At 46.5% G+C, this 15183-nt stretch overlaps 1 protein-coding gene across 2 annotated transcripts in view; it reads left to right on the top strand.

Moving 5' to 3' along the window:
• Window positions 1-2571: 2571 nt before the first annotated feature.
• BEAN1 (brain expressed associated with NEDD4 1) overlaps window positions 2572-15183 on the top strand; it is a 51523-nt gene continuing 38911 nt past the window's right edge. Inside the window, exons 1-2 of one of the 2 annotated variants that reach the window (XM_056500880.1) lie at window positions 2572-2676; window positions 4875-4949. In XM_056500880.1, the coding sequence (XP_056356855.1) occupies window positions 2646-2676; window positions 4875-4949 (106 nt within the window). In that variant the 5' untranslated portion in view covers window positions 2572-2645. The remainder of the gene's footprint in view (window positions 2677-4874; window positions 4950-15183) is intronic. The other variant, XM_056500881.1, reaches the window with a different exon arrangement.

Genomic DNA, 15183 nt, shown 5'->3' with positions numbered 1-15183 from the left:
TGAGCCCAGGGCCTGGTGTAATCAACTTTTCCAGCAGTGTCAGAGCACTGGGAATGCCCAGCACGGGGCAGAATGAGTGATGAGAGGGCAGGAAGCTCTGCAGACTCTACAGCAGGGATGAAATCTCACTGCTCCCAGATTTTCCATGCAGAAAAGACTTTCCTGTTCCCATCATCGATTTTGCTCATCCTGAGGCATTTTATCTACGACTAATTGTATAATCCAACTGACATTTATTCTGTTACCACCTTTTCCATGAAGAAAAGATGTGGTGGACAGTATCCCCCAAACGTCTCGCTATGAATACGTAAAAATTCTCTGTCAAAAGTGAACTCATTACAGTAAGAAAATTTATTTTGCCTTACAAAAATTGGCTACCAGACTGCATCTTCCACTCATCTCCAAGGATCCCAAAGCAAACCCCAGGAGGTGGGAAGCTGAGCCAAGGTCTGTCACTGCACTGATGGCAGCTTTATAATGAAGTCCCACAACTGGAGAAAATGTAAAATCAATAGAATAAACCAATAAAACCAATAGAATTATGTCTTCAGCAAGGTTTCCTCACTGGTTTTTTTTTCCTTATCAATAAATTGGGCAACAGCCACTGTGGACAGGAACTCTGTGCAGCTCCATCCATAAGTAATACCATTCCAAACTTCACTTAAATGTGCTTGGGCTCCCAGTCAGTCACACTCCCCATTTCTATAGACTGGGAAAAAATGAGAAGATGGCAGAATTCAAACTGGAACCACTCAGGTTCATACTGGCACTGCCTTGGTCTCCCCTGCTCATTTGTGGCGAATTTTCTTTAATACAAATCTGTTTCACCAAAACAGAAAAGCAGATGCTACCAGAAGAGACAACTAAGGATGTAAACTACCCACAGTACCATGACACAAGAAAGCACTGCTGCACTGGGTGTGCAAATCCATGTCTGCACTGGTCCACTCTACAGTCAGGTTCCACTCAGCTGCACAAGGAGCAGAACAGGAAAGTCTAAAAGCTGAAAAACACACAGGAAAAAGGTAAAAACCAACACCATCTTCACGTGCATATGATGTAGATGTGGAAAGCAGTGGGGTGAGCAAAGCCCACACCATTCCAACCCATTGCAGCTGGGCACAGTACTGCTGGTACCCAGAGGCTGCTCTTAACTCTGGGGATGTTCCTGCAGGCTCCAGTGGATCCTGTTGGGCACTGTGGTGTCTGACCCAGAAACAAATGTTCTCTGTCTCAGGAGCAGTTGCAACTCCTACTGCTGCAAAAGGGCAGGACTCACAGAAAGGGCTCCAAAACCAAGCTGAGAGATTTCTTCAGAACTGCAAACACTGAGCAATTCCCCTGCATCCAAAGTCAGTTAATAAGGCACTTTCCATGATTTGTAAGCTAATTTAATTGTCTGAGCATGGATATTTCAGTCAAACTTAAGACCCCAAATCTCTCAGGACTAAACTTCATATTGATACTGTATTTGTGAGGTGCCATTGAACAAAGATGTCATCACCAAAATTTGCAGAAGTACTAAACATCAGGAATTCCTGAAGTTTAAAGTGGATAAAATATTTTGAAATCCTTAAGTGCGGTGTTACACACATATGATTCTAGGCAGGAAAAAAGGTGATCAGTGACAGTAGGTAGCTTTTTACCAGGGAGTTCACATGTTTTACGCTGACCCCAAACTTTATTACAGCCCTGCATCCATCACTGCTAAACCACGGAGAAGTGAACAGCCGAAATACTGACAGCAAAGCTGCTCTAATTGAGAGAACTTGCTCTCCAGGCTACAAAACCACCCAGGGGCAGGGAAATAAAGAAGGTTGCCCACACACCCGTGGAGCTCCAGCTCCATGTCCCTACAAAAGGATCAGTGGGACCATCCTGCAGTGTCCTGCAGAACTAATGAGTGCAGGGATGACAGAATCTGCCAGTGGAGCTCGGATCATGAAAAACCCCAAACTGCTGACAGGAAAGGGGCCTCACTTTATACATTCTTCACCTAACAAGCTCATGATGCTTTTCTTAGAGGTAAACAATCAGTTATGAAAGCTCATACTCTTCAGTGCCTGCCCTGTTCCCTCTGTATCCAGCACTAGGGCATTTACCAAGCACAGTGAGAAACCTCCCCAAGATCCCTGGTAACAAGTAATCTTAGTACTGTAAAGTGAGTTTAGCTCTCGCTTGGACTACATGACTACATCCTCCTCCTAGCGCCCATCCAGCCCCACGGAATTACAGAATTACATCCTCCGCACTGCCGGATAATGCCGTCCGTGCCGGTGGGTTTACTCCAGGCAGTCCCTCCCTTTCAGCCGAAGCGCTGGGCTGGACTCGCTTTCCGGAGCCGCTGTCCGCCTACAGCTCCCATGCAGGCAGCGAGCCCCCGCAGCAGCGCCGCTCCCGCCGCTCGCCGCCGGGCGCTGCCGCAGGAGCGATGAGCGGCGGGCGCAGCCCTGGCGTGTGCGGCCCCGGGCCCCCCCGCGCTGCCCCCGGCATGTGCGGCCCTGCCCGCGGGGCGGGGGTCACCCGCCCCCCTGCCCCCAGCCCGGGGCCGCCGGCTCCGGCTCCGGCCCGGCCCCGCTCCGGCCCCGCGCACGGCAGGAGGCGGCCCGGCCCCGCCGGCCCCCGGGGAGCCGCGGCGGGGGCGGATGGAGACAGCGGGCACGGCGGCGGGCTGGGGTAAGGCAGGGCTGGGCAGGGCGGCATGGGAGAACGTACGGGCTGAGCCGGGGTGGGGAACGGCAGCAGCGGGGGGAAGGCAGGGGCTGAGCCGGGGTGGGGAACGGCAGCAGCGGGGGGAAGGCAGGGGCTGAGCCGGGATGGGAAGAGGCAGCAGCGGGAGGAAGGCACGGGCTGAGCCGGGATGGGAAAAGGCAGCGGCTGGGAGAAGGCAGGGTTGAGGTGGGACGGGGAAGGGCAGAGGCTGGAGCGGGCTGGGGAGAGGCAGGGACTGAGATGGGGTAGGACAGAGGCTGCAGAAAGGCAGAGCCTGAACCGAGCCGGGATAAAACGGGCTGAACCCAGGCGGGGAAAGGCAAGAGCCGAGCCGAACCCGGGTAAGGAAGAAAACGAGCTGGGGAAAGGGATGAGCCGTGCCAGGGTAAAAGGCAGGGGCCGAAACCTGCCGGGTGCAGGCAGTCGTGCGGTGTGGGGCAGGCTGTGAGGGGCCGATCCCGGCCGGGTGGGACTGTCAGGAGCCGTGCCCGGTGGGACAGGCTCTGACGGGCCGATCCCTGCCGGGTGGGGCAGGTTCTGAGGGGCCGATCCCGGCCGGGTGAGGCTGTGAGGGGCCGTGCCCGGTGGGACAGGCTGTGAGGGGCCGATCCCGGCCGGATGGGGCTGTCAGGAGCCGTGCCCGGTGGGACATGCTGTGAGGGGCCCATCCTGGGTGGGGCAGGTTCTGAGGGGCCGATCCCCGCCGGGTGGGAGCCCGTGTATTGCCGCCCTGCCGCGGGTGCGGGCACTGCACAGCCCCAAGGACCCTGCCCGAAACTTTGTGTGGGCCGGGCCCCCTCTCGAGAAGGGAGCGGCCCCTGCCCCGCCGTGATCGCGGTGGGAGCGCAGGGCAGAGCCGGGCAGGGCAGGGCAGGGCAGGGCAGGGCAATGCAATGCTGAGCAGGGCAGAGCAGAGCCGGGCCGGGCAGGGCAATGCTGGGCAGGGCAGGGCAATGCTGAGCAGGGCAGGGCAATGCTGAGCAGGGCAGGGCAATGCTGAGCAGGGCAGAGCCGGGCCGGGCAGGGCAATGCTGGGCAGGGCAGGGTAATGCTGGGCAGGGCAGGGCAGGGCAGGGTAATGCTGAGCAGGGCAGGGCCAGGCAGGGTAGGGCAATGCTGAGCAGGGCAGAGCCGGGCAGGGCAATGCTGGGCAGTACAGGGCAGGGCAGGGTAACGCTGGGCAGGGCAGGGCAATGCTGGGCAGGGCAGGGCAGGGTTATGCTGAGCAGGGCAGGGCAATGCTGGGCAGTGTAATGCTGAGCAGGGCAGGGCAATGCTGAGCAGGGCAGGGCCAGGCAGGGCAGGGCAGGGCAATGCTGGGCAGTGCAGGGCAGGGCAGGGCAATGTTGAGCAGGGCAGAGCCGGGCAGGGCAATGCTGGGCAGTACAGGGCAGGGCAGGGCAATGTTGAACAGGGCAGGGCAATGCTGAGCAGGGCAGGGCAGGGCAATGCTGGGCAGGGCAGGGCAGGGTTATGCTGAGCAGGGCAGGGCCAGGCAGGGCACGGCAGCGCCCAGACCCCGAGCCGGAGTGTGTGACACAGCCAGCGACTCTCGGGAGTCAGGTTTAAATCCGTCTGCAGTCGCAAACGAGCTCATCTTTTAAGATATCTAAAGATTTGGTTATTTAGGACACGTTTTCCTCGTGTGCATTTTGTTGCCTGTAAATATAAATCTTTGAAAAGCAAGTTATAAATATTAAAGCCTAAGTGCATAGGGGGAGTGTGTGTATCAAATTTTAGACTAAATTTATTCCAACCCAGTTTGGCGCACACACACACTATGCATTCAAGCTGCACTCACACAGATCAGGGAAGTTACTTGGTTTTACAGTGGTAGGTGCCTGTTTCAGAGACTGGTGAGTGACTTAACAACAATAATTAGCATATTTATATAACACGTTGTTTATACGTGGGGTTTGGAATCTGAGAGGCATTAATATTATTTCCTGAACAGGAGGGACTCCTGGAAGCATGAAGCAATGGCTTGTTTGGTGTTTACCCCCATCCAAGCTAAATCTGTGAGTGCTCTCAGGGTCTGAGATGTGCAATCCCGCCCAGAGAGAGCAGGTGAACCTTAACTCAATGTGCCCTCAACTCACATCTGGTACCAAACAAAACCAAATTTCTGTTAAGGACCTTTCTCTTCATTTTTCCCTTTTTAGTTATTTTCTTCCATCTTCCTCTCATCTCTGGAAGCTCCATCAGTATTGGGATTGGCAGCAATTATTCCAATCTCCGTAAGTAATCTCTTTTTTTTTTTTTTTTAATTGGCATGCTTTGCAGTCATGTACAGCTGCAGGAATATAATATTTAAAGTTCTCTAGCAGATAAACATCAATCCAGTAAAAAGCAAATAGCTTCCTGACTGAGAAAAAACTGAGTTATCAGAAATGTCCTTTACCTCGTCATCTTTATTCAGACCAAACTCACAGAAATGACAGAATTGTCTGAAATAAAGGACCTTAAAATTTAGTGTCAGGTACAAGTACTTAAATAATTTATTATTTTATTTTTTAAAAAAATCCCCCTTTCAGCATTTTCTCCCACAACAGCAAACTAGCAAATTGACAAATGGAGCACACTGACATCAGTCAAAATTTATATCAGTTTGGCACTCACTAGCAAAGCAAATGTGGCTAAAAATTACTTCCAGTCATTGAAACAAAACAATTCCTGACATTTGACTTCCTTCTGGTCTCCTTTTTATGACTGCCTTTTGTAGTCATTGCATGAGGGTTTTTTGAAAAGGAAATACAGCGTTATAGGAGCCAATTATTGTCGTGTCACTGGTCCTATTTTGGCAGAAAACCACGTGCATGCAGGGAAACAGGGCAGCATGTCCAGGGTCTTGGATGGAAGAATGCATAATGAGAAAAATAAACACACACAACAATTAAACCCACCCATCCAAGCTCCCTTGGAGCAGGGGCTGCAGCTCAAGAAAATCTGTGCTGGAATGTTATAATTGGATTGTGACTTTTAACACTGTTCATACCCATCATGGCTGAGAAATCATACAATTAAAGGTGCAGCTTAAAGGAAGAACACACAAGAAGTTCCCTTAATTTACTTTGGAACATACATGGAGGAGCAAAAAGTCAGACAGCTACAGTCATTCACAGACTAGAAATCGTTCCCATTTTAATGTTTGCTGTCACAACCTATCATGACAGAAAACTTGAAGAAATTATTCACAGAGTCAGAACCAGCTTCTGGCTACAGTAGGGATTTTTAGGATCTATCCCAAAGATAACTGTCAACTGAGAGCAGTTTGGTTGGTGAAGGTGAAGAGAGTGCAAAACCAAGTAAATGCCAAGTGCTATCTTTCAGATTGCCTGGTAATCCCTTAAACTCCTCCAAAAAACCACATTAAAGCTGGGCTGAAGAGCAACTTCAAAATTAGTAGCTGCTGCCTAATACAGCTCAACTGGCATCACCCAAGTCACAGAAAATATGTAATAGCAGTACAAAAATGTGGACATTGGTACAGCTGCATTGGCAGTCTCCTCATTTGTTAGTGAGCTGCCTGTGGGCTTGGCAAGAAAATCCCTGTGCTGTGCTGGTGTTGTTACAGGTCAATATTGCAAAAAGAATGCTGAGATTATTTCCCCCCAGAAACACTGAGTTTACATAATGCACAAAGTGCTGCTTCCCAGCACTTCATTGCAGGACATGGGGTTTAGATCAGCAGAGTTTTGTAATAGAACAATTGCAGCAAGCAGAGGAGTTCAGAGGAGTCTGAGGGTTGCTCTCATTTCCACAGGTGACTACAAAATTCATGGTTTAGACCATGGTTTTCCTTTGGCCTTAACAGAGTCCAGATCAGCCACGCCTGAAACTCTGGCCCTCTCCACAAGGGCTGTCTGCTTGAATTCCTGGAATGCCCAGGCTCTGAAATGTTCCACTGTAAGGAACAGATCATATTAACACAGTGCTGAGTGGGCATGGGATGCTTTTACAGCAAATGTGGAGAGACCAGAGTTATCCCAGGTCTGGAGGTACCACAGGGAGGAGACTGCACAGTGGCCTCTACAGCTCTGCAGAGCTCATGTAGGCCAGGTACCAAACCTGTTTGCTCTCCAAACCCTGAATTTCCTACAGGGCAAAGGCCCAGGAGCTGCACTGCAGCTCTGCCCATAACAGAGTCAGCTGTGCCTGGAGAATCCTGCTCTAGTCCAGGTCAAAGGGGAAAAGTCACCCAAAGTCCAGGCAAAAAAATACTCAGGGATGGAGCCCAGTGACTTCAGCCACACAGAGCCAAGCTGGGCTGACAGGGTCAGTGTTTAACAGAACTTTCTAGTCAGAAATAGAATATGTTTTTACTTTCTTGCTTTAGATGTTTCTTTCTGAGAGAAACATTGGATTTTCTTTGCAAAGCGTTTCTAGGTTTTGGTCAGCTGTGTTTGGATGGTTGGCTGGTTTTCAGAATAAAAAGTCAGATTTATCTCTAGAAAATCATGACTGTAAATTATTAATCAGCAGTTATGAACCTCAGTCAGTGTTTCAGATGCTTAAATGAAGGGGTCCAAAAACTGTCAGAGAAATAAAAAGGCAGAAAAATGGTTCTATGCAAACTGCCTCCCCTTTCTGCATTCTTCACCTCCTTCCCAGCACTTCTGAGATGTATCTCTGAGGAAATTGGTTGTAGACACAAGTAAAAGCAAACAAACCAACTGAATATTCAATTATCCAGACTGCCAATACATACCTGGTATTATAAAAAGATAGTTATTTCCAGCTATTTAGTGACTCTATAGTTATGTGTTCAAATACTAAGTATTTATGATAGTCCTATTCAACTGCATCCCTGCTTTTATATGTAAGAGCACAAGGAATGTCCAGAAATGAATGCAAAATGTTCATCTGCATGCATGCATGCATGACAAAAACCAAAGCTTTAAAATATACAGACAGTATTTTCAAATCCATCACTAAGATTCCTGTCTTAGAACCTTTAGAGAGTCTACAAACTTATCCTAACTAAACAGAACTCTACCACCAAATCAAGAAGGAACAGAAGCATTCCTACTGTGGCTCTCTGCACATGAAAACCCACCTAAGACAGGCCCAGGGAGACCTTCCACAAGGGAAAAGTGCAGGAAATCCTCATCTGGGAATCAGTAGAGCCACCTTGGAGGCTGCCTCAGCATCTGGCTGGGGGACAGCAGAAGAGCACAGCTGGCTGCCAGCTGTGCTGCCACTGACTCCAGCACTGAGACATGCTGAGAACCCAGGATGACAGTGAAAGGATGAATCAACTTCTGCTCATAAACAAGGAAATCTTTCTGTACACAGCAAGAATAAAATGCTCTCTCCACTGCTGAAGACTTGGGCCTCTGCAGCTCTTGATGACAAATCCTGTCTTTTTCCCACTCCAAACTCAGCCATTTTAGTGCAGTTCTCTGAGGCATGAACACAATGAAAGGGAGCACAACATCAGCAGGAATATAATTCCACATCCCCAGGCATGGGTGGAACCCAGTGCCTCAGTCCAAACCAGGGAAGAGTGATGTGGGGTCTGTGCAAGCACCTTCAGGAGTTCTCCTGGCTGTCCCAGATTTGAGACATGCAGAAAGACAAGATTGTTTCTAGCTTTAGTGGGAGCTGCTGGCCTGGAGAGGTACAGGATGGCAGGAGTTTAATAGAGAGCCTGACAGATCTGCAGCCAGACTTGTGCACAGCACAGCTCACATCCCCTTGCACTGGTGGGATGCTCTGAGAAGTGGCAGTGACCAAAGCACCAACGTGCACCACCATTATCAGTCTCTCTATCAGAAATGCCAGATACCACGTAGGTCTGTGGTGCCAGACAGTGAGGGACATGCACTGCAGTTGCCCCCTCTTCTCTTAAGTGCACAGCAGGATTTAATCTCAAGAATAATCTGCTTTTTTCTTCACTCTGTTTCCAAGTGTGGATGTTTTTCTGAAGGTGCTGAAGAGGTTCCCATCTCCTTTTCCTTAAGGGCATGCCCCATATCTCCCTACAGTTTTCCACCTTGCACTTCATGTGTTAATGACTCCAGGAGGGAAGGATGCTCAAATACCTCCAGAACCATACCTTGGTATCCTTTGTTTCTCTCCCCTACTAAGTAATAGCCAGCATCTTTCTGCCATCAATTTATTTTATGATGGCTTGAAATCCTCTATTACATAAATAATTTCTTCACTTTTTAATTTATTAGGCTGGAATCTGCACTGGGAGGGGATCCATTTCTCTCCAAGCCTGACAGTTTCTCATCCTCCTGTATGAGGATGTAGGCTGACAACTCCAAGTCATTCATTTCCATTGTACCTACTGACTTAATGCTTTCACTTCTCCCAACTCACACATCTGCACTTGAAATAATAGATGAGGAAATAATAGATGCATAGTTCCCATGCACCTGCATTGCAAACACACAGAATCTAGTCCAAACCTGCTCCTTAGCAAATAAATAAAAGGATGCTTCAGTTTTTGGAGGAGATCTCATCAAGCTGCTACAAGCAGTCCTATCAAGAAACCTCTCAGAGGAGAGGAGGGGGAGGTCTGGTTTAGATCCTATTTGAGCTGTGTGTTCAGGCACATGCCCAGGTACCCTTATGCAGAGCATCTCTCCAGGAGAGGTGCACTCCTCTGGAAAGCTTCCTTACAGTCTCTGTCCTCAGGTGCTTTGAAGACTTGGCCTCCAGCTCACAGCTAGCAGAAGCAATTCAGCTGGATTTGACAGCATTTATGCAAACAGGGGTTTTAGCTCCAAGACTTAATAAATTTCTTGCTGGAACTTCCTGAAATACCTCTGATATTTTTTTAAATGACATTATATGACATAGGGAAGCCTACAGTCTTCAAGAATCAGTGTGAAGATAATTCACTAAAGGACATTCCAGCCAAAGCCCCATGACCTCTGTCTACTCTTAATTATTTCATGACACTTTGTTTCTGGTGGCTCTTTAATTCTAAGTTTCTTATCGTTTAATTGCCTTTTTAGTTGCAAGCATGTTAATCCCTTTGTTTCCATCTTCAAAATAAGGATTTGTTTTTCAGCAATTGTTTTTTCCTTCATTGACAAGTAATCTTTATTAGTTTGATGGTTTAAGAAAAGCAGCTCTGTAAAGCATCTATCTTTACATGTTTTCAGCATCCCAGATTCATTTTGATTTAGCTGCAAAATTGCTACAAGATTACTTCTGCTTATAAACACCAACTAAAACTGAAGCTTAATCATTCTAGGTTCTGCACAAAACAACTGGCCTTGTCCTTTCAGGTGACAGGTATCTAGAAAACACAAAAGGTGGGCAGAGGAAAAAAAGGCTGGCAGAAAAGTTAATTGCTTAAATTACACAGGAAGTTAAGGAGAAGGCCTGGCTCTCCTGGCTGCTGGGTTGGTGTCTGTCCATTGCCTGACACAACTCTTGCTATCAAGAGAGGAATTCTCTGAATTGACTTTGCACTTACTGAGGACCTGTAATGTTTTTTATGGTTAGATGACAAATGCAGGTGGGTCTCCATTCCACTGGGGAAGGGATTTCTACAGCAAGGCCTCAGGATTTAAAGAGATGAGCTTTACAAAAGAGATCCCAGATCCTCTCAAGGAGTGAGTAATTGTGAGTTGGAAGATCAGTTCTTACTAGGATCTCCTCATATTGAATTTTGCTTCTAATCCACACTTTAACATAGATTCTTATTAGCAGAAATCAGTATTTTGGTTATTTCCAAGCTAAACTACTGAGGTACAAACTGGCTGTTTCCACTCTCCAAACACACCCAGCACACAAGTCCTTGGCCCAGACAATTGGCAAGAAGTACCAGGCTTTATTAAGAAATTGGTCACAGTAGGTGCAGCACAGACCAGTTTCTAGAAATTTGCAAATCAGGTTTCCTTGTTGTCACCTCAATGTCTTGCCCTGAACCTTGCTCCAAGGACAGTGGTTTCACAGGGAACCACAGGGTCCTCACTCCCTGGGCAGGAGAGAAAGGGTAAAGCCCTTCTGCCTTGACCAGACAATAAAAGCTCTGAGAGGTAAATTAACTGGGGGTTATTTTATTTTATTTTATTTTATTTTATTTTATTTTATTTTATTTTATTTTATTTTATTTTATTTTATTTTATTTTACTGAAAGACAAATTACTGTTTTATTGCAGCAGCCATGTTGACAAGTAACCCAGCAGTATCTAATCACTAGATATTGTATTCCAAGTCTGCCTCACAGACACATTCAGAGAGGAATGTGAATCCAAAGTGATACCTGGATTGGCCTGGAACTTGAGGCTAAGGGACACACACTCTGCAATGAGGAACAAAAGGAGGAGTTATTTGGGGTGATTTTTGTGCATCATTTGAAGAGTACATCAAACTGCACTAATGATCACTCTCCTCACAGTAAACACATTTGTGGAATCAGATGTTCCTTTTGAAAGAATGTGGGACATTCAATAGTAGACTGAAAGTTCCAATGCATCCTGCTGGGTGCTCTGGCTGTACAGCACATCTCTGAACAGCCATCCCAACCAGAAATGCCCTGATGTTTAGAGAAAGCACAAAATCAGAATACCAACAATATTTTTTAACTACATAAACAATTTTATAAAATACTTACCTTTTAGAATGGCACAATTCTAAATGGAAACATGAGTGGAAGCTGCACTTGAATCAGAAAGGGCTTCTCTGAGAGAGGCTTCTTAGCTCCTTGTCAACTGTAGGAAAAACGGGTTTCAAATCAATTTTAGTTTTAAAACATGCTTTGAAGACAAAATGTCTTGTGGCAGCATGTGCTGGGAGAGAAGGATCACCTTGGGAAGTAATGCATTTTTTCACCAGTGAAACAATCAGTCTCAAAAGAGTTTTCATTGCAAAGACCTGAAAGCTCATTATATGCTCAGTCAGTTTGTGCTGCCTCTCTCCCTGCTGCTGGCAGTGCCTCATTCTCTTCCTCAAAAGAACACTGACATATTTTCAGTCTTCATCATTTTGGGGGTTATTTTACAGCTCCCTTTGAGAACAGATGGGAGATTTATATCATCTGGATTCACAAAACACATAATTTGCACTTGCTACAGCTGGGATAGGTTTGCACACGCATTTTTTAACCATCACTGCTTCTCAGTCTGAAGGAAATTGGATCTGTCCATGTAATGTTTTACAGTTTTCAATCTGAATGGGTCTCCCTGAGGCTAACAAAACATCACTGTGGGTTTCTGGTGTTCTCATAAAGGCCAGATCCCAAAGGGACTTCCCCAGTTCCATGACAGCTGGCAGAACACACAGCACAGCATTACCTCATGGGAGATGAGGTGTTTGGATTAAAATGACCTTCAAAGTGGAGCCAGTAAAGTGGTGAAAGTTAAAACAGGAATTTTATGTTGCAGAAACTCTAGAGAACTTTCAGATGTCCAAAAAGTGCTGACATCACAGCCAGTGGTAGAAGAGAATTGTGTTGACCTGCTAAAAACATGCACAGTGAACAAGATTCAAAAGGATGTAAACTGGAGCAAGTTCATACAGGTTTAAAATAATTAGGGCAAGTTTGAACTAGATTAGGAATTAAACAAATTTATGGAAGATACAAGATATCATCAGGACCAATTGTTCCAATAAATTTCCTAATAAATTATATTTTCCCTTTGCATAATTTTCCTATTTGATATTTGCCATGACTGTGCAACCAGTCCAACACCAATAAAAGTTGTTCCCATTTACACAAGGACTACTCTTGGCACCACAAAGTATTACTGCTTAGCTGCTGCTTCTATAATTTTTTAACTCTAAAAAAAACCAAAACCACAAAAAACACCCTCAAAAAACCCCACAAATAAACAAACAAAGCAACCCTGTAATCCCATGTTGTTTTACCTGAAATAGTCTGAGATGCCTGGCAGAAGTGCAGAGGCTGTTTGGGGGGTGTTCTGAAGGTGCACAGTGATCCTGGGAGGTGGCAGAGCTGCCAGGTGCAAGGGCCAGGCTGAGATTTGCTGTGGCAGTGTGCTGTCGGTGCTGGTGATGTTTGTGAATTGGGGACACTCCATCTTCCCCTGGACCAGCTGTGCAGGAGGGGAAATCAGGAGCAATTACCCAAACTGCCGGATTCTGCAGCTGTAAAGGGTGACAGAAGGCTCCAAATTAAAAATACTGGAGAGCTAACAAAGCTCATGCAGCAGCAGTGCCTGTGCTCTGCTGGTGCCAGCCTGCACCTCTGAGCCTGTGTGCTCCAGAGCTCGTGCTCACCAAGCTGGGGCCTGAACCTTGCTTTGCCCCTGGAATGTTTTAGATTGCTCACTTAAAGTGGCCTGGATGCAATCTGAATTCATGATACTGTGCTGAAAATTAAAGCTGATTTCCAAAGAATCTTTCTGCACAAAGTTCTTCCATGCCAAACTTAAAAATACTTAATTTGGTCATTAATGAACTATTTTCTGTCTTACTTCTCTTTCTCCTCATCCCATGGGATATTTTGTATTGTGAAGTATAAAACACACAAGAAAACTCCATATACTTCCTTTCACAGAGATGCCCCAATTCCTTTTTAAACTTTGTGTTATGCAGCTGCTGTTTGGATGTTGGTGGACATGAAAAGCCAAACTGCTGCTGCTGCAGGCAAACCCCAGAGCTGTGGGCCTGGGAAGGGGTGGCCGTGCTCAGATGTGACAAGTGACACCAGTCCCACCCATACTCCCATTTCTCAGGCAAATACATTTCATACAGGTGAATATTAGCATGACCTGAAACTGCTTTTCTGGCTGTTACCATCTCTCCTTTGAGAGGAGGAAATGTCTGTTCGCTGCTGTGTGTGCATAAAGATAAAAGGAACCCCAGTGCTCTATCAGAAGACAAGAGAGAATTACTTTTTTCCCCCTTTCTAGGCTGAGAGGAGTGATTCAGTTTTCTACTCAGCCCCCCAAAATAAACAGTAGCCCTGGGACCCATCTTTAACCATTTAACTGAGGGGCCAGTAAAACATTTGGCTTCAGGCAGAGCTACTGGATAGGATTTAATGTCTCTGCAAACCAACCCTGAGTTTATGTCCCCATAAATTTCACCCAAGGCTTTGTGAAGAGTATTGAAAAAATCCTCCCCCAATCTATCAGACTCAGTTCCTACCTTTAATTGTCAAAGGGACCATGGCAGAGTTACACTTACAGCTGAGGAGGTCTTAATCCAGTCCTTCAGGTTTATGCAAGATAACAGATTTTTTTTTTTTTTTTTTTTCCATTTAACCATTTGCATGTTCAACTGAGGCAAAGATGCAGTTTTGGTTTGGATGTTCAAGCATGTCAGGCAGCCAGAAGGCTCAGAGACACACACTTGTGATTTCTCTGGGGTGTGCTTCACCCAGACCTCACCTGACTCAAATACTAGTTAAATGCCGGGAACGACAGGACAGGAAGGATTTGTTTCAGTCCCACACCCTTTTCAGGTCTGACAAAGCATAGTGCTTTCACCCTCGGGCCTTTCAAAAGCAGCAGGATTTACTTTCAGAAGGAACTGCTTGTTACACAATCAGCTATTGTTTCTCCTCTGTTCAGATGCACTGAACTTTCTGTTGAGTAAAAAAGAACCACACTGTGTGGTGACAGACTGCCTCTTACCCTGGCTGTGCTGTCACTAGAAGGGGCTGGGCAGAGTCCATATGTCCTTGGAACTCTGCTGAAGTGAGTTACCCTTCACTTTCCTGAATCATGCCCCCACATTCTGTGAATGAATCCATCTGCTCACCAGCTCAGTGTCTGCAGCAATAGGCTGCTCTGAACAATAGGTTTGATCTGATTTTGCTGTTGCAAGGACATGGATATTTAGAGGCTTATTTATTCATCTGTCTAAATCATTGTACTGGATGCTGAGTTCAAGGACAATGTGTGGTTCAGGCAGCAGTGGGAATGGAAGATGTGGTCAAGCTCAGAGTGCATTAAGCTAATATATTATGAAAGCTACTGCTCTGAAATGCCAGTTGAGGAGGAAGAAGGAAGAAAAAAAGCCTGAGAAAGACAGTTACCATTGTCAGAAACAGTTAGGCACTGGCAGCTCTGCAGTGCAGTGGCTGCTGGCTGGGCCTCTGCATCTGGAAGTGGAATGTGAATAACCAAACCACCTCACAGGTGATTCAAGTAGTGCTTGGCCAGGGGAGAGGGAAAAATTACTGCCAGGTCAGAGATACCCAGTGTATTTAAGGGAGTCATGGGTTACTTTTTATACAGGGTGCAGACAGTTTTAGCCATTTGTTTTAAAACCAGATTTGTTGCAAAGGAGTTGAAGGAGGTGTTGGAAGATCTCTGATGAACATGAGGTTGCTGCAGCTGCTGTTTACAAGCAAACTTGGAGATGTAACTGCCTCAGCTTCTGCAGTTCCTGCCCTGTTCTGTTTACATGTTAATGTCAAGCTTCGGTTTTAACACTGAGCCCTTCCTTTTAGCATACCCACTTTGCAACTAGCAACATCTAAGAGACAAACTACTTTTAGACCTCTGTTCTACACTCTACAAATAGCATTGCTCACAT

The sequence above is a fragment of the Oenanthe melanoleuca genome, chromosome 11 (assembly GCF_029582105.1).
Source record: "Oenanthe melanoleuca isolate GR-GAL-2019-014 chromosome 11, OMel1.0, whole genome shotgun sequence".
Lineage (NCBI taxonomy): Eukaryota > Metazoa > Chordata > Aves > Passeriformes > Muscicapidae > Oenanthe > Oenanthe melanoleuca.
Note: the sequence above shows the minus strand (reverse complement) of the source record. Positions and strands in the feature narration are given on the sequence as shown.